General features: G+C 38.7%; 1 protein-coding gene across 1 annotated transcript; it reads left to right on the plus strand.

Annotated features, from left to right (window-relative positions):
* The first annotated feature begins 1,076 nt into the window (after positions 1-1,076).
* Positions 1,077-22,890, plus strand: snrka (SNF related kinase a). The gene is made up of 8 exons (XM_008323889.3): positions 1,077-1,431; positions 3,502-4,214; positions 13,187-13,328; positions 16,593-16,805; positions 17,028-17,162; positions 17,378-17,576; positions 17,681-17,796; positions 18,242-22,890. The coding sequence occupies exons 2-8, from the start codon at positions 3,626-3,628 to the stop codon at positions 19,383-19,385; spliced, it is 2,538 nt and encodes an 845-aa protein (XP_008322111.1). The 5' UTR covers positions 1,077-1,431; positions 3,502-3,625; the 3' UTR covers positions 19,386-22,890.
* Positions 22,891-22,937: the final 47 nt, after the last annotated feature.

Consider the following 22,937-nt stretch of genomic DNA (forward strand, 5'->3'; position numbering starts at 1 on the left):
AATTTTTAAATGATACCTGATAGGTATAAAATAACAATTTTTTAATACATTTATTTTTACTTTGGTCAGACAATTGTCATATGAAATATCAGTCACTAGAGGTCACTGCACACATTTTAATAAAAAGACCTTTGAGCAACAGTATTACAAAACGAACACTAAGACTTCTGAGAGGAACTAGAGCTTTTCTTGACTTCAGTACAGTCAACAGTCTTCGTCTCAAAGTTCCATAACATCCAGCCAGCTGAGCCTTTGTAATGGGATAATGTGCTAAGCTATTGTATATTTTTAAATGCTCACCAGCCTTTCCCATTCAAAGACTAAGTTTGACGTCAGAGCTGCTTGAGGCGATGCTTTTGTGCTGCCTTCATGGTTCTTCGTAGAAAGCACCATATTAGGTATTTACTTCACAGTGCTTTTAATTTTAATTTAATTTTAATTTAATTTAAATCCAAATCAAATAAATAGTTTAAAATGGGTTGTATTCTAATACTTTTTAGTGTTGTTAAAAAAATTATCATCTGCTATTCCCCTATGTTTTAATGAACTTTATGCCTTTTTCTTTTATTAGTTAGGACTTTGATTGTTTTTCATGTGTTTATTTCACATCTTTTTGCGGGGCCAGCTGCTTGCTACGTTTTTTGCTCAGTTATTAATTTGTACTTAGGTTCTTGCCTAAGGGGGGACGGGGGGGTCGTCTCGCATCATGTTTCCCAGGAGTTTACAAATAATGTCTATTGACTTGGGTGGCAGAAGGTTTGATACTTAAAAATTAAAATTATGGGTCCCCAGAAAATAAGTATGTCAACGCTGACCTAAGGTACCCACTGGGTATGTTCTAAAAATCAAACTAGTCAAGAAGGCGGTGAAAAATACGGTACTTTTTGAATCAGTTACAGTTGCAGTGATATTCAAATGGGTGCAATGGTGGTAAGAAGAGTGTCTGTTATTGTATGTACCAGAACCATTGTTTACTTACATTGTTCAAGAAGTCTGTATTAAACAAGTAGTTCTTCGTATTACTAAGTGCCCTTGAAGTAGCTCTTAGTTTCAAAAAGGTTTGTGACCCATGATGTATGTGTATGTGAGACGATTATCTAATTGTGCAAGGAAACATAAGTTTGAGGACTGTTTGTACGACAGTTTTTGGAGACATGTGAAGGCAGCACCACGGCCCCTCCGCCTGTGTTGGGAGGATGCGAACATTCGGATTAGACTCGCTGTTGCCAACGATGCAAGTACTTGTTTCACGGATAAACCATGGGTACGGGCGCCGTCTGAGTGCCGCAGACACCTCCGCACGGCGGCACTACCACAGTCTTCTCGGATAATTTTCCACCAGTTCCGGTAGCCAGTACCTTAAGGAAGGAACGGAGCCGGCGAAGCCCGGATTCTGGGGCTTTAATGTTTACTGAGGCAAAGGCTGGAGAGGTGAGCAGAGCCGTAGTAACTTTAGCATGCTATAGTGCTAACTGTGGCTAACAGTGTGTATTTTTGGTGTTTACGACAGTGGTAGAATCTATCTTTTTGGTTTCCACATTAAATGGAGGACTCGTTTTCTTTGGTTGTTTTAACACCTTGCTAGCTTTGTAAGTAAGTAGGACGTTTACAAAGAATTAGTGGGAAATGTCATCCAACCGGAAACCTACAATGGCTCAATCAATGAACAACGAGTTAGCCGTGTAAAGCTAACGCCAGGTTATTCAGTACTTACAGTATTTGTGTTTCATATATGTATGACGAAGCAGGAGTTTAAAACACACCATCTTATACTGGCATATGCAGTGCAACATTTATTCCAGTGTCAATCATTTAAGTGAATACAGTTTTCAGATTACGTTCATGGAACCTGTTCGACTGACTCAAAGTATGTACATCCATGCATTAGCCTGCAGCACAGTGGTTCGCAGTGAGTCAGTGCATTAGTGATTTAAGACATAAGTGTGAGCTGGACGTACAGATTTTTACATGGATATTAAACTAAAACCATTTAGATATCAGTTCCAGCAAAGAAACAGCAAATCATGGCACAAGGAAAAAAATCTACAGAATATTAGAATAACCAAAAATCAACAGGAATCAATAAAATATTAGCAGATATTTTTACTTTGAAGACTTTGCCTCGTGACTTTTATCAAAATCCAGGGCAAGATTTTTTGCAAACAGACTGAATATGGAGACCCATCCTGTTCTCATCATGTCCAAATAAAACAATCTAGCAAATAACAGATTTTGTGCTTTGGTCATGAACTAAAATCTTTACATTATTGTTTCTAAGTAACCATAAACTCTAATCAGCACATTTTTTAACATTTCACATCAGTTTAATTATAAACAGTTTTGTTTTATTCAAACCATTCTTGTACCAGGGCAGTGATAAAATGGTGCTTGAACTTGAATTTTGAAGTGCAACAAATATGGAAAAATTAAAGGCTGTAAAGCTTTGAGGAAGTACCCTTAATTTTAAAACATATGTACGTATACCCTACAGCATTTTTGCATGTAAAATTCTACGTTTTCCATAAAACAAAATTACAAAACGTGCTCAAATTTACTCGTGTCTCCCCACACCTGTTCAGTCTGAGAACATTTCATACACTCTTGTTCTAAGTATGTAAAAAAAACTTAAGGCACAGCTAAAATGGGTAGGGTTAATTTTGGGACAAAAGGAAAAAAAAAATGCATTTTCAGAAAGTGGAGGTAGGTTTTGAAAATTATTTCAAAATTAACTCAGGAAGCCTTTCTCAAAACAAATACAATGTTAGCAACTAAAGAACTTGATTCAAATAAGTTATCTCTAAAACAAATAACTTCTTGTCAACATCCTTGGCTTTACATTTGAAAGTGTATGACAATGTCCTTTTCATATTCAAGATTATTGCCGCTAAAAACCATGCTCTGAAATCTGTTTCATTGCAGTTAAAATGGTTTTACTCAACAAACAGTCACTCAAATATGTTTATTACCTTCTGGTGTGAGGTTATAGTAATAACTAAGTAATTATTAAGAATAGGCAAAGAATCTAACATAGATTCTTTGCCTATTCTTAATAATAATCAAGAAGAGGTGATCATAAACCGTTAAAGTTTAAGTCTTTACATGAATATCACATTTGTGAAATTCATGTAAAGACAAAGAGATTTCTTTGCCATTACCTTTGTATGAACTATCTCCTCACAAAAACAGTTCTGCTATTTTTAACACGACTTCCCCAGATAGTCTTCCACTGTAAGCATTGTGTGTAAACAGCAAAATCTGAAGGTTCCAAATTGAGATCTTAAAAACAGCTTAGTTGGCTCTATTTCTTCCTCTCTTTTATGGTCCACCTTTTTCATGTGTTACTAAAGCCTGTTTCTGAGCAACCAGTATTGAACCCATTCATTTTAATATTGCACCTGCACAGTTTTACTGTACAGTTTCAACACCTTTTTCAATATGTCATACATACACATGTCCCTTGCTTGCTTGCCTCCTCAATGTATTCTTTTTTTTTTTATAAAGGAAGCCAGAGCCATGGGATTCTCCTTCAGCTTTCGATGAACCGAGTAAACTGGATCCACACAAGTCAGCAAATAAGTTCCTGCCTACACAGGGGGCTCCCTTCTCTCCATCACACTCAGCAGCAATGGCGGGCTTCAAGCGCGGTTACGATGGCAAGATCGCTGGCCTCTATGACCTGGACAAAACGCTAGGCCGTGGCCATTTTGCTGTGGTGAAGCTAGCGCGTCATGTCTTCACTGGAGAAAAAGTGGCAGTGAAAGTGATCGACAAAACCAAGCTTGACAGTGTGGCCACAGGTCATCTATTTCAGGAAGTCCGCTGCATGAAACTGGTCCAGCATCCCAACATTGTGCGCTTGTATGAGGTGATAGACACTCAGACCAAACTCTACCTAATCTTGGAGCTTGGCGATGGAGGAGATATGTTCGACTACATCATGAAGCATGAGGAGGGTTTGAATGAAGATCTGGCTAAGAAATACTTTGCCCAGATTGTCCACGCCATCTCCTACTGTCATCGGCTCCACGTGGTGCACAGAGACCTCAAGCCAGAGAATGTTGTGTTCTTTGAAAAGCAAGGGCTGGTCAAGCTCACAGACTTTGGATTCAGCAACAAATTTCAGCCTGGGAAAAAGCTGACGACCAGTTGTGGATCTCTGGCATACTCTGCACCTGAAATACTGCTGGGTGATGAGTATGATGCTCCAGCTGTAGGTAAGGAAACCTGATGAAGATGTTGAAGTTATGAAATGAATGAATAAAAATGAGGCAGAGTTAAAAAGAGGAGCTTTACTTAAGACAGGATGTGAGCAAAAGATTTGATTAGCATCACACAGGAAACATCATGCTCGTTTTCAACCACATAAAAAAGCTACATGCGCATATTTGTATTTCAAATGTGCGCATGTATTAGCACATTTTGAGGTTTATTGTGGCTTTCTTCAGCATTGTGTTTAAGCTACAAATTAGGCTACTCTTAAATTAGCACATTTTAGAAAGTTAAAATGAGAAATTCATAAATGATCCCAAGGGGATTTTGTTGGTGTAACACTGGCTTCTGTAAGAGCATTTCAAAAATAACAAGACTAAAGTACTTAGTATACCAAATATTTTTTAACATGTAAAAATAATTTTATATTTGAGAAATAAAAATATTATGACAAGTACATACAGTATTAAGTGTAAATGTGCCATTAGCAGGTTCACTGTGCTAATGTATGTATTATTGATTAAATGAAGGAAGAGTGTTGTGGTTTTTACCTAATTTCAGCTAAGACATATCCGTTGCTTTGTCACAGACCACAAATATAACTTGATAAGCTTTCTCTTTCCAATGTAGAACTACGTGCAACACTGTATTTTGCAGCTTAAAGAAATTTCAGAAGACATGCCACATGCTTTCCACTATGTGGCATTCTGATGATATATCAAAATACTTAAAAAGGTAGGTAGTAGGATTTAAATGTAATTACATTTATATATGCATATCCTATAAGGCAATGGTTATTAGACTGAAGATCAAAATAACATCTTGTTGCCTTCAAGAGACTTGAAGCCACTTACTATACTGCTGTGATCCATGTGTTTAGAAATTTTAGAGACACCAATAAATACAGTTTTTGGAACTTGGGAGAAGCTCGTGAGTAATTTTGCAAAGGCTGAGTTCTATACAACTCCAGAAGCTAAACATTAGTCATGTTGGTGAAATTAGAACAAGCATTTACATATCAATACTGTATTTATTTTACACAGTGCTCATAGCATCTGAGCTATTATACAACACAGATATTGAAATTGCAAGCTAAAATTGTTGTAACTTTCAATATAGCAAACACACAATCCTTTCTGTCATTGTCTCTTTATATTTTCTGCATCTATTTTGCAATGTTCAGAGACATGTTTATCATGGCTGGCATGGTTTGGTTTAATCCTCAACATCCATAAGTTGGTTGTGTTCCAGGCTGTTATGCAGCCATACTTATTCAGAGTTGTACTTGTTCTAAATGTTCTAAATGTTGTTCTAAAACTGTGTGTTCAAGCCGCGTGCTTGTAATAGTACTTGACACTGATCATTTTGCGTTTTGCATGAGACCATGTGCCACAAGGTCAGCTCCACTAGCAGTGATGTCCATGGGTGTCCCGTTGCACCAAATTAACTGGCTCATTGATTTCTACAAGGACTGAGACAGTGCAGACAGATGGATAGTGAGTCCTTCCATGACATGATGTAATATCTGTCACATCAGGTAGCTTAGGTCAGGGCACTAGGTGGGCACAGTTTCAGAAAAGTATAATAATTGTAATTTTATAATAATTTGATAAATATTTTAAAAGGTGTTAGTAAAATATGAAACCAATGTCTATACCAGGTGTGGACAAACTGAGGTCTTTAAGATCCTGCCAATCCTATTGCTTGTGATTTCCTAATGCCTTTCTGCCTGCACCAGCCGAAAGTGCTCCTCACTTTTTGGCGTATAGTGTATTCATAGTAAAAGATTTTGTCCCAGTAATATTTTCACAAACCACTATGAACAGAAAATTTTCAATTGTGTACTCATCATTACCGAGTAACAATGTCAGGTGAGGTTTAAGCTCCTCATCTCTCCACTGTTCTGTTAAATTGAGAAGAGACATTAACATATTTAATACTGTGGAATATGTTTAGTCTTATACCAATTTTAATTTAACATTCAAAAGCTACTTTTAAATCCTTTACAATCAAATTTTATCTTTTTTGTTGTCACAACTTTAGACTCCCCGAACTGTTGTTTTTCGCCATTGACAAGTGCAATTCTTCTTTTAATTTATTTTGCCTAGGTGTCCACTGATACCTGACACAGTGCAGTGAACAACATAATTCCGTCTTGTTGAATGAGATTCCTGAGCTAAATCCAGCAGTTCATGATTCATGATTCAGCCACTCAAGCCAGATATCTCAAATGAGACGTCTCACTCTGTTGGTTCAATCAGGGATCTTTGTATTATTGTGCTGGTGTTCAGAGACACATAAACAGCCAGTAGTTCAACAAGTTTAATTTAGTTCTGCTATCAAATTAATTTGTTATCGCTGATGCAATGAACCACCAATTTGATGTTATAACTGGGGAAGGGGACATGCTGCATTGCTAATATTACTTTAGATTGTTAATAATTACTAGTGTCTTAGGGTAATAATCATTCACAAGTTTTTCTGTGCACATCATTACATGCCAATTCAGTCAGCAGTACCCATCCCTAGACTGGGCTTGGTGTTTGTAGGTCAGAATTAAAACACTGGCACTCATTGAAACTGCTCTGTGTCCCTCTGTCCCCTGCAGCTCTATTTAGCTCGATCTGGTGTTTGCACCATTAGGGTATGAGAAACAGCTTTTAACTGCAGGGCCTGTTTACCAATTTCTGCTGCTGTTAGATGGGACCATGCGGTTTTTTTAGGTCATTTTTTGCACTCGCACAGGAAGGTATTTGAAGCTGGATGCTGCAGTTAGCTGTTGACAAAGACAGGCTGGCACTGTCAAGAACTATTTTATCTGGCCAAAGACATTCTGCCAAATTATCTGTCATTTACAACCTGTATTAAGTATAAATATTTCTTAACATGGTTACGTTTCATTGTAGTCTATTTGGGTTCTGCTTTTCAATAGCGATTCTTCTGGCTTTTATTTATCAACCGACACCAGTTAACTTTGGTTTTAAGTTCATATCAATTGGAAGACAGACCCAGATTAAAATATTTGCATGTTTTGTCATTCCACTTTAACTTCATGACATGATGCTCAGGGGAAGGCGTCTTTCACAGAAGCTAGTTTTTAAGGAAAAAGGAAAAAATGTCTGAAAATACATTGTGTATTTTGCTCTATTACCATACATACAGTATGGCATTATTAATCTCACCGGGTGTTGACAGATCTATATTTGTTCTACATATTGGAGACAAGGAGAGTACTCTGCAAAAAAAAACTACTACTCCTACTATATGCACATCATTTACATCTTGTGTGATGTAGGTGTTGTGTTCCTCTGCCAAAAATAGACAGACTTTACCTTTATAAATTGAGATAATTTAAAGTTTTTAAACTCCTACTGACCAATAAGCTAGTGTGCTAAGCTGTTTTTGTAATATAGTACCTCAGTACATATATACCATATTTAATGGAAAATTTACAGTTCCTGAGGAGTTCCCCAGGAAATGCACCATGGCCTCCAGCTAACCTATATTTTACATTTATGCGCAGAAATCGGCTTGCTGAAATCCCACTCTAAGTTTTTCGTGTTGTGTACATTTTACTTATTCTTTTCCTTTCCATGGTGTAATAGTAATAATATTAATGTCAGAAAATAATTTGAGTAAAAATAGCTTTGGAGTTGTATATTTATGGTACCTTAAGATTAAGCTTAAGATGAATTTCAAAATAATAGCACTGGCTTGCATGTACTATTCAATCATGCATGTTATGAATATAGTGAATTTATATTTATGCACAATGCAGTAAAGTAATCTTGTACAATCCGAAAAATAAAACAAATTGTACAGGTTTTGTCCTCACAAACAGAAAAGAACCCAGCATGGATTGATTATTAGCTAAATGATGGAAAATGCTATGTGTGATGCTGGGCTTAATATCAGTCTTCCAGTGTCTGTCTGCTTGGTCAACTTACTGTACTGTGCCTGTCATGTCCACCTGTTATCTATTCCACTTCTCTCACTTCCTGATCAGCACTCCAGGTCGAGCTGGTAGATGTCCAGACTGCTCTGGATCTGACACATAGACTATTAATACACACACTGAGCTGCTGAATCAGACAGCCACTCTCATGTTGACCCACCGTGTCCACTGGTCACACAGCACTGAGCTGCATCTAAATAACACACATCAGGTCAATATTCATTTAGTCCATATAGTGATCCTAGAATAATTGTTTAATTGCGGTAACTATTTTTAGTTTAACAGGTAATTTTTGATTTGTCAGGACAAAAAGTGTGGAGGTGCATCGAGTGTTGCTAAAAAAGTAATAACTATTATTGTAAAGGATATGGACAAAATTTTATAACAATTGAATAGCTTAAAGGACGCAAGGATAAATGAATATGGAAAAACTGTTGTGAATTATGTTGATGCAGCTGGCAAGACAAAGGCTAGAATGGAAAACTAATGAAGGCCAGTACAATGAAGTGTAAGCTATTATTATTGAGAAAGACAAAGGAACAAAAGCACAGAAGTCAAATAAGTGAATAACATGATTAAAGGAGTAAAGGATGAGAAGGAGAGTGTATGAGAGGATGAATGGTATGAGCTGTCGACCGAGAGAAATCAGGGGAACCACTGTTAAATACACACCTATAATATTAACATCCTTTAATGTTTTCTTACAAACTCATCTCCAGCATTTATCAGTTACTCAAGTACCAAAAAATGTTTTACTGCATGAAGAAGAACTCTTGACCTTTTTACATGTTCTATTAAAATGTTTTTTGTTTGTTTCAACTACCACAGGTGCTTAAAGTTTAAGCCAGAATTACCAAAAATGGAGAATAGAGGGTTTTCTTTATAATATTATGAGCAGTTATTGTTTTTGTGACCATCGACAGTATAATGTGATGATGTACAAAAGAGCGAAGAGCATGGAGTGTGCAGGATTTATAGAGTCAGTTTAAATGTGTTTAAAGGTTTTCATGGCACACTGTTTGAGCACATTCATTATTGTTTAAGTCAAATAGCTATGACAAATTAAACTCTTAATTAATGAAAATAACAAAGCTATATTTATAACTTCTTCCAGTAATGTCTAGGGTCAGCTCTAGTTTCCACCGTGACCCAGAGGTATTTGGTAGAAGAAAATGAATGCATGGACAAAGCTGTCCAGAGCTTTCTCTAGATATACTCCATTTAATTATAAACAACACTACTCTTAATCTGTTTCTTTAAATATGTTTTTTTTAATCAGATCAGGGAAATGAAATCACATGGACAAGGATCCAAGTGGCAAATCTTTAATAATTTCATTATGTCTTGATATGTTTAGTTACAATTAGATATCTTTTACAATCTGTTTTAGAATTTTTCAACATTCCTTATTCCTTATTACCAATGAAGCCCTTATCCAGATGGGTACTGGTATAGGGTATGTGGTTTTAATGTTATCAAATGTAAACGAGCGGTCTAGCCGTTGAAGACACACTTTTTTTATCACTTGGGAATACAGCTTCAGGGTGAGAGTGTTGTATGGCTGTCGTTTTACAAGCCTGGCCAAGGCTGTGTGAGACTGAGATGGTTTGCAAATATTGGTGTGAATGGCTGCCATGTTATTATTTGCCAGAGGGCCTGACAGAACACATTCCCATCTCCAGTTTGAAAAGAGGAACCAGTGTTGCTATGGTTACATGCTCTAAATGTGAGCCAGGTGTGAGGAAGTACTCCTATGGTCCCTTGGGTCTCTGCATCATCTTCCTCTGCCCTTTTCCACCACTGGCCCTGCTCCAACTTTGCCAGACCTCAGATGAATGTATAGTAATTCCTAAGTTATTGACCCTTAAGTTCTCTGATGCCAAAGAACTGTATATGCAGGTTAGTTGGTAGGTCTTTTCTGCAATGGTGTTATTCAAAAGTTGGGTACAGGAAAGAATATCAACAACCCAATAATAGTGTCTTTGACTTTAGTTGTAGTATTCACTGTACATAGTATAAACTATTCATAGTAGTGAAGTCTGAACATGTAATAACCATGCATTAAAACAGGATTGCCCGTAGCGTAGTACTACTGGTCGATTGTGTAAGTAGATCACAATCGACCAGTAATCTGCATATGTGCTGGTAAATTTTGTGTAGTAGGGACCATATACTTACTAAATGTATTCATATTGTGCCATAGAGCTACATGCAAAAGAGCGTAGTTACCCCTGCATTAAAGTCACGTTAATGTGCTCATCATTTCAAAGCTAAGATAAATGCAGAGAATGCATCAGCTCTTGTTAGAACATATTTAGATGAAGTAAAACTTTATAAGCACAGTGAACTATTACTTGACTCCATTATTCCTATATAAATGTCATGTACTGCCAAGATCGTTTGAATAGTTTAGAAATGGAACATTTTTCTGTCTTTGAAATTGAAATCAGAATTGAAGCCTCCAGCAGCCATGAAAATATTTGAAACATGAGGTCAGTAAGACGCCTGGGAGTAAACTGCAGAATATGGATGGCCCTCTCATCAGTATTCAGTCGCAAGTTTCTCGTCTCCTTCTACTTTTTTTTTTATTTCCGCTGCCACTTACACACAACAGCACCCGATGTGGGCAGATATCCTTTCACGTGCATATATATTTTACATTCTGTCATTTATGCCGAAACAAATCCTCCTTTTCGATCCAGCGATCAAAGATGTGCTGCGTGCATCATTGCACTGTGGCTGCTCCTGTTTGCCATGGGTCTTTGAACATCTGCTGTCCTTCCTCTATTTGGCAGAACAATGGGGAGAAATATGACCCAGAGATGCAATTAGTGTGTGGAATAGCAGAGGACAACCATCCCTCATAAGTGAAGTTGAATGCTGTGTACATTTAAATCAATACATAGGCCGCTCTTTAAATGCTTTGTGACTACACGGATTTGCTCAAATGAAAATAACAATTGTTGATAATATAAGAATATTGTTGTGTGCTTTGCCCTTAATTCTGAATCTAATGCAGTTAGTTTATTCAAACAATCTTGTTAGTATAAATGCATTTACAGTCTGTTGATATTTGGATTTTTTTCAGTGGCCTCCATTCCTGTGTATCTTTTACATGTCCAAAAGGTTTTCACTGGCAGGATACTTTCAGAAATGTCTTTTTGTTTCCATGCAGTAGTGCAGATTATAAACCTGCATTTTTTTTATTTTTAGTGTAAGGTTCATTAACTTTATAAAACTAGTTTATAATATTCGTGACACATCACCCACTCCTATCCACTATTTAAAGTTGCCATCCAAACCTCTCCACCTTCCCCTACACCTGTCAATGACAGCACCAGTCAGCATGTGATGAAAGGGGGGAGTAGTTCAGAGTCTGAAGATTTCAGGAGAACAGCTTAGTGCTGTACTGGTTGACAGGTCTGTACATGTTTGTGACAGCTTAATTGCTTTTCACTGACTGAAGTGTCTGCGGATTCGTTACTTTCCAAATCAGTTTTTTCGAAATAAAAGCCATAAAGCAAACATGGCAGCAAAAAAAGTTTTTCTGGGTCCAAGGTGGGGGATATTTTTATCATTTTCATATGGAAGAGGTGCATTTATTTATATTAACCACTGCTTTTGCATTTTTTTTTGCAAAAAGCAACGGTGCATATACAGTATGTAGTCCATAAATGAACTTGACATTCATAACAACAGTATATCTGGAAGTCGGTGAATATGAGGACGACGCGACATTACACTAGACTACTGTATACTGAATGGGAAGAGAAACGTCAAGAGATAAACAGTAGTTCAAAGTAGAGCTACAGCTGTTTGTTATTTCTGTGGTTGTTGTTGTTGTTTATGTTCAATTTGGTTAGTTTAAATCACCATACACAGATAGGATGAAAAATATATGTCTGAAAACAACTTTTTCAATAAGAACTTTATTCCTGAACCAGTAGAAACAAAAAAAACCCAAAAATAGTATATTGTTAAAAAAAGAATAAAAATGGCTATATAAATATAAGAACACCTAACACACATAACGAAAGCATACAAATATATGTAGAAATAAATCTACATGTATAAGCGACAACCAACATGTCAAATGTTTACCGTAGTCCTCAACAAAGTAGTAAGTTGTTGAGATGTAAGCACCATTAAGACATTTTCAACCTTTTAGTCCTTGTTTCTTCAGACCTTCACAAGACATAGTTTTTGGCAATCTTGGCGCTATATGCGTCACAGTAATCATCCGTGTGAAACACAACAGAACCAACGTCCAGCAGCAAAAGTAATAGAACAGATGTTCATAATTTATGGCCTGAGATGTAATAAAATGTGAAGGTCAGTTTTGTGTGCGCGAAAACATTCATACTATGTATTTCATTTTGTTTATCTGGTGTGTTTTTATTGAAGTTTAAACACATTAAAGACTCCAGGGCAGTTTAATGTGTATGAGGGTTTTTATATATTATATGCAATAAATCTTGTAGTGCAGTCGATTAGGACATCTGCTGCTGTTGTCTTCCTCACATATGTATTGTACAGGCAGTTTTGCAGCCAGGATATCTCTTCTTACAACACTTAAGTGGACATGTAATCTGTGAAAGTGATGTTAGCTGGAAAACTCAAGCACTTTCACTGCTGATAATACAGTGGACACTGTACTAAAACAAGCTTTTGCCAAATTCATCACAAATTCTATACACAGACTCTTCCCAAACATGGAGCCATCATTTCTCAGCGTATAAGAGGGTGTTGCTCTTCACAAGCCGATGACACAAAGTTCACACTCCAGATTAATGGGCAATGTATAAGTGGTATAATTTACGGCAAAGATAACCATTAGAAGCCCCAGACACTGCCTGTCTACATTAGCAGAATATTCAACCATTTAAAATGAAAGGATGTATTTTTTCTGACTGAACAGAATTGATTTTAACATGATTGCTCCTGTGTGGGAAAAAACAACTACAATGAAATGATTTTAAAAACTGTTTTTCATCGTCTTCGTTTCTCTGCCCCTTTTTTCAGATATCTGGAGTCTGGGTGTAATCCTGTTCATGTTGGTTTGTGGTCAGCCGCCCTTCCAGGAAGCCAATGACAGTGAGACCCTCACCATGATCATGGACTGTAAATACACTGTACCAGCTCACGTCTCCATTGCATGTAAAGAGTAAGTGACCGTTCTTATACAAATATAACAAAAAGCTTTCCCACTTCTTAATGCATGATTTGCTGTTTTCCTGGTGTTGGTCAGCAAACTGTGGTCTGTAGAATAGCCACTTCATGTAGTCAATAGCATTGACCTGCAGTCATTAAAGTAATGGTCTGCTAAGATGTGGTGTTTGACTGCAACCATAAATGTTTCACAGCTCATTATTCCAACTAATTACTGAACACTATTTGACCGAACAGACCTCTGTCAGAGCTTTGTTGATTTCACTTCAAACTGTTACAGTTTTCTGCAATGTCCAGCTTGTTCTTGCTACAACTGAGTTATATTTGATGTATGTTGTTCTTTGAAACATGTTGGAAGAAAATAATAGATCAATGTTTCTCACTCTTGCATAAATGGTCATTGCTATCTATAGCTATTTTAACACAGCTAATTCCAAGGTCTTTTTTTAAGGTCACTTATTTCAAACCCTGCAATGTAGTGAGTGTTTTAGACTATGGTGGGTATATTTGGGTATCTATTTTTAATCCCAGGTACTGCTACTTCATCAATTGTTATGTCCTATTTACTGGTCTCATTCAAGCAGGGGATCACAAGGATCATCCATTACTGTTAGAAAAACAATGATGGCAATACCACTGCTGGGGTTACAAGGATCATCCATTACTGTTAGAAAAGCAAACAAACTGGGCCTTCGCCCATCCTTCCCATTTCTTATTTCTGTCCCAGTAAAAAAGGTTATAGCAGCTCATCCCCATTGTTGCTTTTTGGTCGTGATAATAAGAACAGACATACCCACACATTTCTTCTATTTTGCTCAGCAGGGTGTATGCCACACTTTTTTCAATCATGCTATCTTTGCTGTGTAGTTCTCTGCTGTCATTGTGCAGATAAAAAGTCCAACCTGCTGTTACTGCTGCTGCAGCTCCTGCTGTTGGTTTAGTTATTGCCACTATATCCCAGTTTGTCTGTCAGGGAGCAAGATATGGTTCTGTCCGGCCAGTTAACCTGTCGCCTCCATCACACAGTCTGGTCACACTTCACCACAAATACAAGGAGCCTGGAATAGTTTTGCAGTTTTGGCAGCTTTAATCACGTGTGAAAATGTTTTTTTTTCACTAATACTAAATGAGACCTGCCACAAATATAAACTAATTTTTTTAAATGTTTTTTTTTACTTTCCATTCTATTGGCAAAATAGAATGGAAAGTCAAAATGTTGTGATTTTCAATGACTTCGTCTGTAATTTCTGTGGAAGTTTCTTCAAAATGTTGTGATTTTCAATGACTTCGTGTGACACGACAATCATACAGGTTATATTATATTTGAATGTCCCTCAGCTGTTTTTAAGGGGAGGCCCATAATAACTGTTTTCTTTGCCTTTGTTACCTGTTGTCATGTTATGTTTGCTAAGAATCACCAGCACTTTCTTGGCACCAAATTAAATCAAGTCCAAGAAAAAAAAAGAACATGAAAAAAACATCACAGGGTGAACAGAAAGTGTTAACTTTGACTAAGTCAAAGTCTAAAATGGGATATTTCACCAAGGCATGGTTGGCCTGCTAATAACCAAAGTAAAACCACAGTCACATCAAGTGTATAATGGTCCAATTGTCTTGGGCAAAAAAAAAGGAAACCATGTCTTCTCCCTTACTTCCTAATAAAACCACATATTGAAGTGTCTGTGGTTTTTGCCGTTTCAGCTGACAGATTATCTTAGCAGCAAAAAGTCTGTGGCCTGAATCCCCTTGAGGTAAAGTCAATATTTCATCAAACATCACCCCATCATTAAAACCTGTTTTAATAAAATTGCCTGTGTATCCGAATACACTAAATACATTTTTAGGTACCAAAAACACAAGGTAAAGTAAAGAAAAGCAAACAGTTCTGTTGCTGTTAATTATTTTTTATTTATTCCCATCAGTGGAATATTGCTTTTCAGATAATAAAAAAACTACAAGCTGGACCACATGCTGTCATTGTTTTCAAAAAACAAGACCAGAGCTGAAACGATTATTTGATTTATGGACTAAAGATTAGGAAAGTTATTGGATTACAATTTTCCTGGCTCAAACCTTGCTGAACATCATAATGCTGTTGTGTTTCACACAGATACTTATTGTATTGTACGTGACACCAGGGTCTTCACAAACAATATGCCACAAAGCTCAAAGACTAAGAGGCAGAACATATTCAAAGTGGACACTTTAGATTAAAAGTTATTTTTATATATACACTTATGCTGTTGTTTTTTCATGGATATTGTATCCTTTTACTTTTATACTTTTCACAATTTCACAATCTTCCCCCCTGTATTTAAATAATAGTTTAATCAAATTGAAAATAACCCGTAGGTTAATCGATTACAACAAAAATGATTGCTATAGCCCTTATTTAGATGGGCTATAGCAATTACAAATTACAAATGTAATAGGAACTAGAAATTTTAACAACCAAATGACGAATACGTGGTCCACCTGAGCCTGTCCCTGCAGGCGTAAGTGTCAGACAGCGGAGCTGGTGATCTTCTGAGTTCCCAGGGAGCAGTTACAGCCACATGCACTGTTGGCTCTCATGAACAGCAAAGCTTGAGTGGCAGGTTTAAAGAGGTGTGAGTGAAAGAGAAGTTCTTATGTTGTTCTGTGTGTGGCATGCAGTGCACTCACAGGTGCAGGCACAGCTGCTGCTGACACTGAGGTCTGCTCTGTCCATGAGGATGGTAAAATCTTTATGGCCATGAGCTCACAGTAGTGATTGATAGGTTCAGGGCAAAGTGCTGAATCTACACCATACAGACAAAGTTAAGTACATGGAGACGTGCACTAGGGTCTCTGTGAAGTGCAAAAGTACCTGAATGGGGCACTTGGTGAATAGGAAACATTTTAGCAACAGTCATGTCCAATGTGAACAGTCTTTTAATTGTCTTTAAAGAGGTTGTGAAGAATGAATCATGTGATACCTGTGCATGTACATTGACAGTGTTAAGGAGACTAGCAATGAACCCGAAAAGCACAACATGCATAAATAGGGTGAAATTCTTATTGGAGTGGAGGCACTCACCAGATGGCTGCCACCTGAACACCACAAGGGTGGTGAAGGTCTAAAGTAATAAAACCAGTCGACAAAAAAATAACTTTTTTTTCTCTACATGTTACAATGTTAATGACATTGGGTGAATCTAAATAATTGATTAAGCTTCAATATATAGAAAATATTTGCTCATTCTTATTGTATCTCTCTGTCCTGCCTTTCTGCCTCCAGTCTTATAGACCGCATGCTTCAGAGGGATCCTAAGCGACGAGCATCTCTAGAGGAAATTGAGACACACACCTGGCTTCAGGGTGTTGACCCTTCCCCGGCTACCAAGTTTAACACCCCTCTGGTCTCCCACAAGAACCTGTCTGAGGAAGAACATAACAGCATTATCCAGCGTATGGTGCTGGGAGACATCGCCGATCGAGAAGCCATAGTGGAGTAAGTCACAGCAAGCCTGGCTAATTCACTGGGGTACACAGAGTGAAGTTGAACACGCCTTAATAAAAACTTAAGAATACAAATATTTTTGAAAGGGAATACAGGGAGTTCATACAGGTGTTAGCTTCATGTTAACTTCAGTGTTCAGACCCAGAGACATTCTGCTCTTGTTCAACCAAGAAGTGTCTGTGTATTATACAGCTGCTGCTCTGTTTCTTTCAGAGCCCTGGAGACCAACAAATACAACCACATCACAGCCACATACTACTTGCTGGCAGAGAGAATCCTGAGGGAAAAGCAAGAGAAGGAAGTCCAGACCCGCTCATCTAGCCCTAGCAACATCAAGGCACAATTCAGGTGTTTTCACAGATACAGATTCAAGATGGGAAAAACACCCATCTTAACACTTAGTTACTGATTGTTACTAAAGGAGCATTGCTATCCTTGTTATTTTAATGGCTTCACAGAATAAGGCAGTCAATCGCAACTATTCTCCAAATACCAAAGATCATTAGTTATTAAAGGTTGACTCCATACGTCTTAACCTGTCTTTTCTTGTCTTATACATACAGGCAGTCATGGCCCACCAGAGTAGACATGCACCAGGACATTGAAGACAGTTTGGCAGCTTCCTCAATCTCACACGCAGGAGGACCTCAGTCACCGGCTCGGAGCGCAGAGAATCTGTTAAATGGCCATCGAACCAAAGGCATGATGGAGCTGGGACGACGAGACGAGTCAATAACGGACTTACAGTTGCTGTCAGCACAGGTACAAGTCCTTAAGAAACATGCGTACCTACATGCTGCACATGTTTCAGATGTCCTCTAAACTTTTTTTAATCTGTTTTGGAAAATGTTTATCCTTTTCTTTAGGGGGCCTTTGGTGCCACCACCACATCTCCCCCTGTTGTTTGCACAGGCTCTGGGAGCATCTGGGCTCCTGGATCTTCAGGCTCTGCAGCAGCCAAGCAGCGAACATGTCTTTTCAGGTGTGGTTCAAATATTTGATTGTGTTGTAAATAGTTGAAAAGAGATAATAGTCAGAAACATTGTGATTGTGTTACTGGTTCTGTAGATTGGTTAATTTATTGGTCATTTGGTACTGCTGTTTGTTTTTACATTTCTGCGTGAGAGTAACGATTTTACTTAGTTAAGAGTACATGGAACTTAAAAAGAAGAAGTTAAGACTTGAGCAGCAGTTTTCTCACTTGGCCCATCGGTCTTGATTTGTGACTATGTTTTAATTGCTGTAACCCAGCAGACTGAAGGTATTTTATCTGCAACACATTTTAATAAGGCTTAATATTTTGTTCTAAAGTAAAACTGGCCCTGATGCACTCCTGTTGTTGTTCTTGTGTTGTTATACAAGCAACACTTTATTTTACTAAAGTACTTTTAAAAATGAACACTGTAGTGATTTTTTTTCTGTTTCAGGGTTGAGGAGGATGAAGAGGAGGAGGATGATCCCTCTCCCCTCCCGACTCAGGTAATCCTACGTCGCAAGCCTCCTTCAGTCACCAACAGACTCACCTCCAGGAAGAGTGCCCCTGTGCTTAACCAGATCTTCGAGGAGGAAGGTGAGTCTGATGACGACTTTGACATGGACGAGGGTCTGCCACCAAAGCTCAGTCGTCTCAAGATGAACATGGCTGGCAACGCCACCAGCCTGAGCTCTGGGGCCACCTCCTCCTCGTCTCCTGGGTCCACACAGAAGCGGTACCACCGTAGAAAAAGTCAAGGTAGAGGGTCGTCGTGTTCGAGCTCCGAGACAAGCGACGATGACTCCGAGAGTCACCGGAGACGGCTGGACAAGGACTCAGGATTTGGTTACAGTTGGAACAGAAGAGACAGCAGCGAGGGGCCACCAGGCAGCTCTGGCGGGAACGGGGGAGGGAGCAGTTCAGGGCCGGGGAAGCCCCCTGGAGAAGGTGGGGGCACCTCTGGTCCTGACCGGGGTAATGCACCTGAAGGGGGTGGAGGTGGAGGAGGAGGCAGTGGTGGGGGTGGAGGAGGGGGAGGGGACAGTCCCTCCAGTTGTTGTAACAACAGTAGCACTACAAACCCATCCCTCAGCTCTTTCTCCCGATCTATGCGCACCCCGAGCCGGAGCAGAGAGCTAGTAGAGAGTCTGAAGCTGATGAGTTTGTGCCTCAGCTCACAGCTGCAGCACCACCGTGGGGGGAGAAATAGCCGAGGTGGTGGTGGTGGGGGAAAACAAATTATTGACACCTCAGGAGGTAGCGTGAAGATCCAAGAGAAATCAGCCTGGAGGATGTGCATTGGCTCCACTGGGAGCCTGGACACCATTACTCTTCCCACTACAGTTGTCCCACCTCGTACCCACTCTACCCAGCACCACCACCACCACTACCGCAAGACGGCGACACACGACACCCAGAGTCCGAGGATGGGGTCCAATGACAGGAACGCTCACAGAAATCTGAGTGCTTTGAAAAACGGTGTGATTCAACTACCTCTGTGTGAGAAGACCATCTCCGTCAACATCCAACACGGTGGAGGCTCCAGGGACGTCCTGCTCTGTACCTCAGCTCCAGCCAGCTGCTGTCAAGTCATCTGAGGCTCCACCCTCTTTGTCACATTTTCACACAGTCCCCTTTATCGTCTTTACCACATGATCTAAATACACAATTCCACGTTCTAATGTTTCCTCTATTCATTTGTAACTGTACCAGATAGCTGAGCTCACATCCTCGTCCTTCTGCCGTGCTGTGGCTCGACTTCTCTGTCATTCTGATTTATTCTGTGCTTCTTTATCCTCTGTTTGAACTTCAATCTGGAAGCCACTTTTAACTTTTTTGAATCTGATACCAGCACGTCAACTAATGTAGGTTTGAGTACTGATCTGATACCATCGCAGTTAAAAAATAAAAGTTGGGTTCATTTTAACTATCTGAGATTTTAAGCCGGGTTACAGAATGTCAAATAGATTTTGTCATCAACCTGGATTAACAGTCTGAGACAAAGAACACAACAGATTCCTTCCCAGTGGACAAGCTGCACCCCCTCAAATTGTATTCTTATATAAGATGTAAATTTTAATTTTTAATACATTTTATTAGAAACTATGTACCAAGTACACACAGCCATGGGGAACTCCCACTAGGCTTCTGCCATGGAAGATTTGAAGGTTCCACCCCCTAGGGGAGAAATTACCAGCAGCTTTACTGTCCTCATTATGAAGCGAAAACACAGAAAAGTGGTGCCTCACTTTTCAAAATAAAACAAAAAGCTGCATCTCTCCAAAAAAAAGAAATCATTGAGGACGAGGGGTTATAATGCCTCCTTATTCTTTCAGCTATATATAGTAATATACTAAATGAGAGAATAATAAAATACCATGGTGTCAGATCAGTGAAGGCTGGTGCTGTTGAGGTTTTTCTGGTATCAGTGAAACATCTTTTCATCTCTACAATTCCTTTTCCTCTCAGTTAAAGTCCTAGAAATGGAACATGCTGGTTTTAGATAATCCGCTGATGTGTCACATTGGGTTTTATGCTGACAATTATTTGGGCAGGATTAAAACAGTGAAAGTGAAGTTCTGTATCAGACACTTTGAAGCAAAAACACTGTTTAAATTCCCTGTTAAATTTTGAAAAGGGAATAAAAAGTCCTAATATATAAAATAAATCCATATTTTTAAAGAATACTTAAGACCTTTTCAGGTCAGGTCTTCATTCTAGAAGAAAATAGTATTGTAAAAAAAAATCATATATTTAAAAGATTTATATTGAAATGGTGTAGAGGTGACAATTCCCTCTAAAGAGAGTGATATGTTCTCACAGTACTGAAGCTCTCTGCTTCACATCAGTCGATCAGCTCTGAAGGAGACGGAGACAGAAGCTAAAAATCTCTTCTGTAAAACATTTTATTTGTTGTACATTTCAAAAAGAGCAGCTAGTGTACCGAGTCCAGGATATACAGCGTCACCTGTACTCGTACTTGACTCTCGACGTCTGACTTTTAATCTCTGAAGCTGTATTCAGATATGATCTCGGAACAAAGACAGGAAAGCTGAGTTTAGTCTTGGTGAGAGTTTAACGTTCATAAATGAAGACTGCAGCAGGAGGTGATCAGGTTCAGAACCGTTCATAACAACACCCAGAACCTGGTTTGACTCTGCTGAAGGCAGGGCACTCTTCCAATCACTTGCCATAAAATATTCTGAGCTTAACCTGGTTTGTTTCTACATGATATTGTTGGAAACATCATCCAGGGAGCTGGCAGATGAGGATTAAAAAAAATACATTGTCCAGAAGCAGCTTAAGGACGAGCTGCTCACACCACCGTTAGTTTTGAGAGGAGAATGATTTTGACCTGAGTGACCTCTGACTCTACATTGCACTCAGACAATCTATTATTTTGTTGTTTACTTTGTATTTCAGCCAGTGTTGGTAACATCCCTTTAAATGTGGACAAGTCTGGAGAGCATTCAGTCCAGTTAGGGCTGTCACTTTACATCCAAATATCTGGGTCAACCTCAGGCTAATATAACTTTTCTGATTCATCCAGTCGTCAAAATCCAGCAGAGGGAGCTCTTTCGTTTTCCTTCTGCTTATAGCATGTCTTAATTTATCCTGTTAGCAGGCGACAAAACAGGTGCTGGAGCAGAAGCACTGCTTTGGTTGAAATCAGTTCTTAATGATTTAATCCCTCTGTGCCTGTGCAAGAGGAACATGCTTCTTATACTCTTTGGCACACTGCAGACACCAAATCATAACCAAGTATTCCGCCTTGCATTTAGCAAACAAGACTAGAACTGTATTGGGTTAAAGAAGACACTAAATTTGAAACAGAAACAAGCATTGTTTTAGCAGGAGTGTTTTCCAGCCGCTGCTGAGTGAGATTTAATGCCTTTATGCCTGCACAATATGAATGCCCTGCTCACACATTTTGGCAAGAAAGAGTAAAAAAATATATATATATATATATATATTACCAAAGCATTTAAAGCACTATAGTTTAGGTTGAAGAGTTCTACTGAATCAGAACCATCTTCTGTCTTGCACTTTGTCAAAGTGACAGCCCTAGCTCCTGTGTGTGTGGCATAGTCAGCTGATCATGTCGGTCCTGTAGCACCAACACTCGTCCACCAAGTTTAGACACGTTACTGCTGTCCTTTTATTTAAATATATGAGCTGATATTTTTTTATTCATGCTGTTGTGTTAAGTTGCGAAACTTTTGTTGACTGATGGTTATTTGTCTGGTATCTCCCAAAGTTTCACTGCACCAAGGCTGCAGTGTGAGGATGGCGATGATGATGGCGATGATGATGACGTGTCATTGGTTACTGTTGTTTTTTATCTTGTGTACTTTTTTTTGAACGATCTGCTGTTTTGTGTGTGTGTGAGAGTGAAAGAGAAAGAGGAGGAGGAGGAACAGCTGATGATGTGTAGCTGTAAAGGAGTTGAACGAGAACAAATGAAAGAAAAGGAAAACTGGGGAGATTCCCTCAAGGGCATTGGCAATAAGCTACATAGTGTGTTGCAGCTATCTGTACAGAAACAGTTTTATTTTTTTTAATCCTGTCTCACAGCAGCTACATTGGATTGTAAAGGAAAAAAGAAAAAGCTGTGTTTTAATATTATTTTTTCTTCTGGGTTTTGTATTTGTTTTGGTGTGACTTAAAAAAAAAACAAAAAAAAAGTCATGTACATAGAGGTTGTAAATATGGTGCTCTTTCTCTCTAGAATAGCCGAGTGAACCTTGTAGCTGTACAGTCATTTAGCCTTCTGATTATTATTAGTACTACTGTGTGGGCATCCCGGCTCCAAACAAAGCGGCGTGAGAAACCAAACAACTTGACCATCTGTGCTCTCGCGGCCGGGTCTCTGACCGTCGTCTTACTCAGCTGTATCCAGGTGAATGACGTGCATGTGTTTCAATGTTTGACCTTCAGTGACACTGAGAGAAGAGAGGAACCTTATTGGACCAAAAAGCAACAGAGTAAAAAAAGAAGCTAAGACAAGAATATTCAGTGTATTATTCTGTAGTCGACCTCTTGTCAGATGTTACATACTGCTATGGTAATATCCAAAAATAAAATGTGGAGTACTGTCTCATATTCTCTGCTTCTTTTTTCAAGTCTGGGGTCACTGACTATAATTGTTG

Source organism: Cynoglossus semilaevis, chromosome 13 (genome assembly GCF_000523025.1).
Source record: "Cynoglossus semilaevis isolate Cse_v1.0 chromosome 13, Cse_v1.0, whole genome shotgun sequence".
Taxonomy (NCBI): Eukaryota; Metazoa; Chordata; class Actinopteri; order Pleuronectiformes; family Cynoglossidae; genus Cynoglossus; species Cynoglossus semilaevis.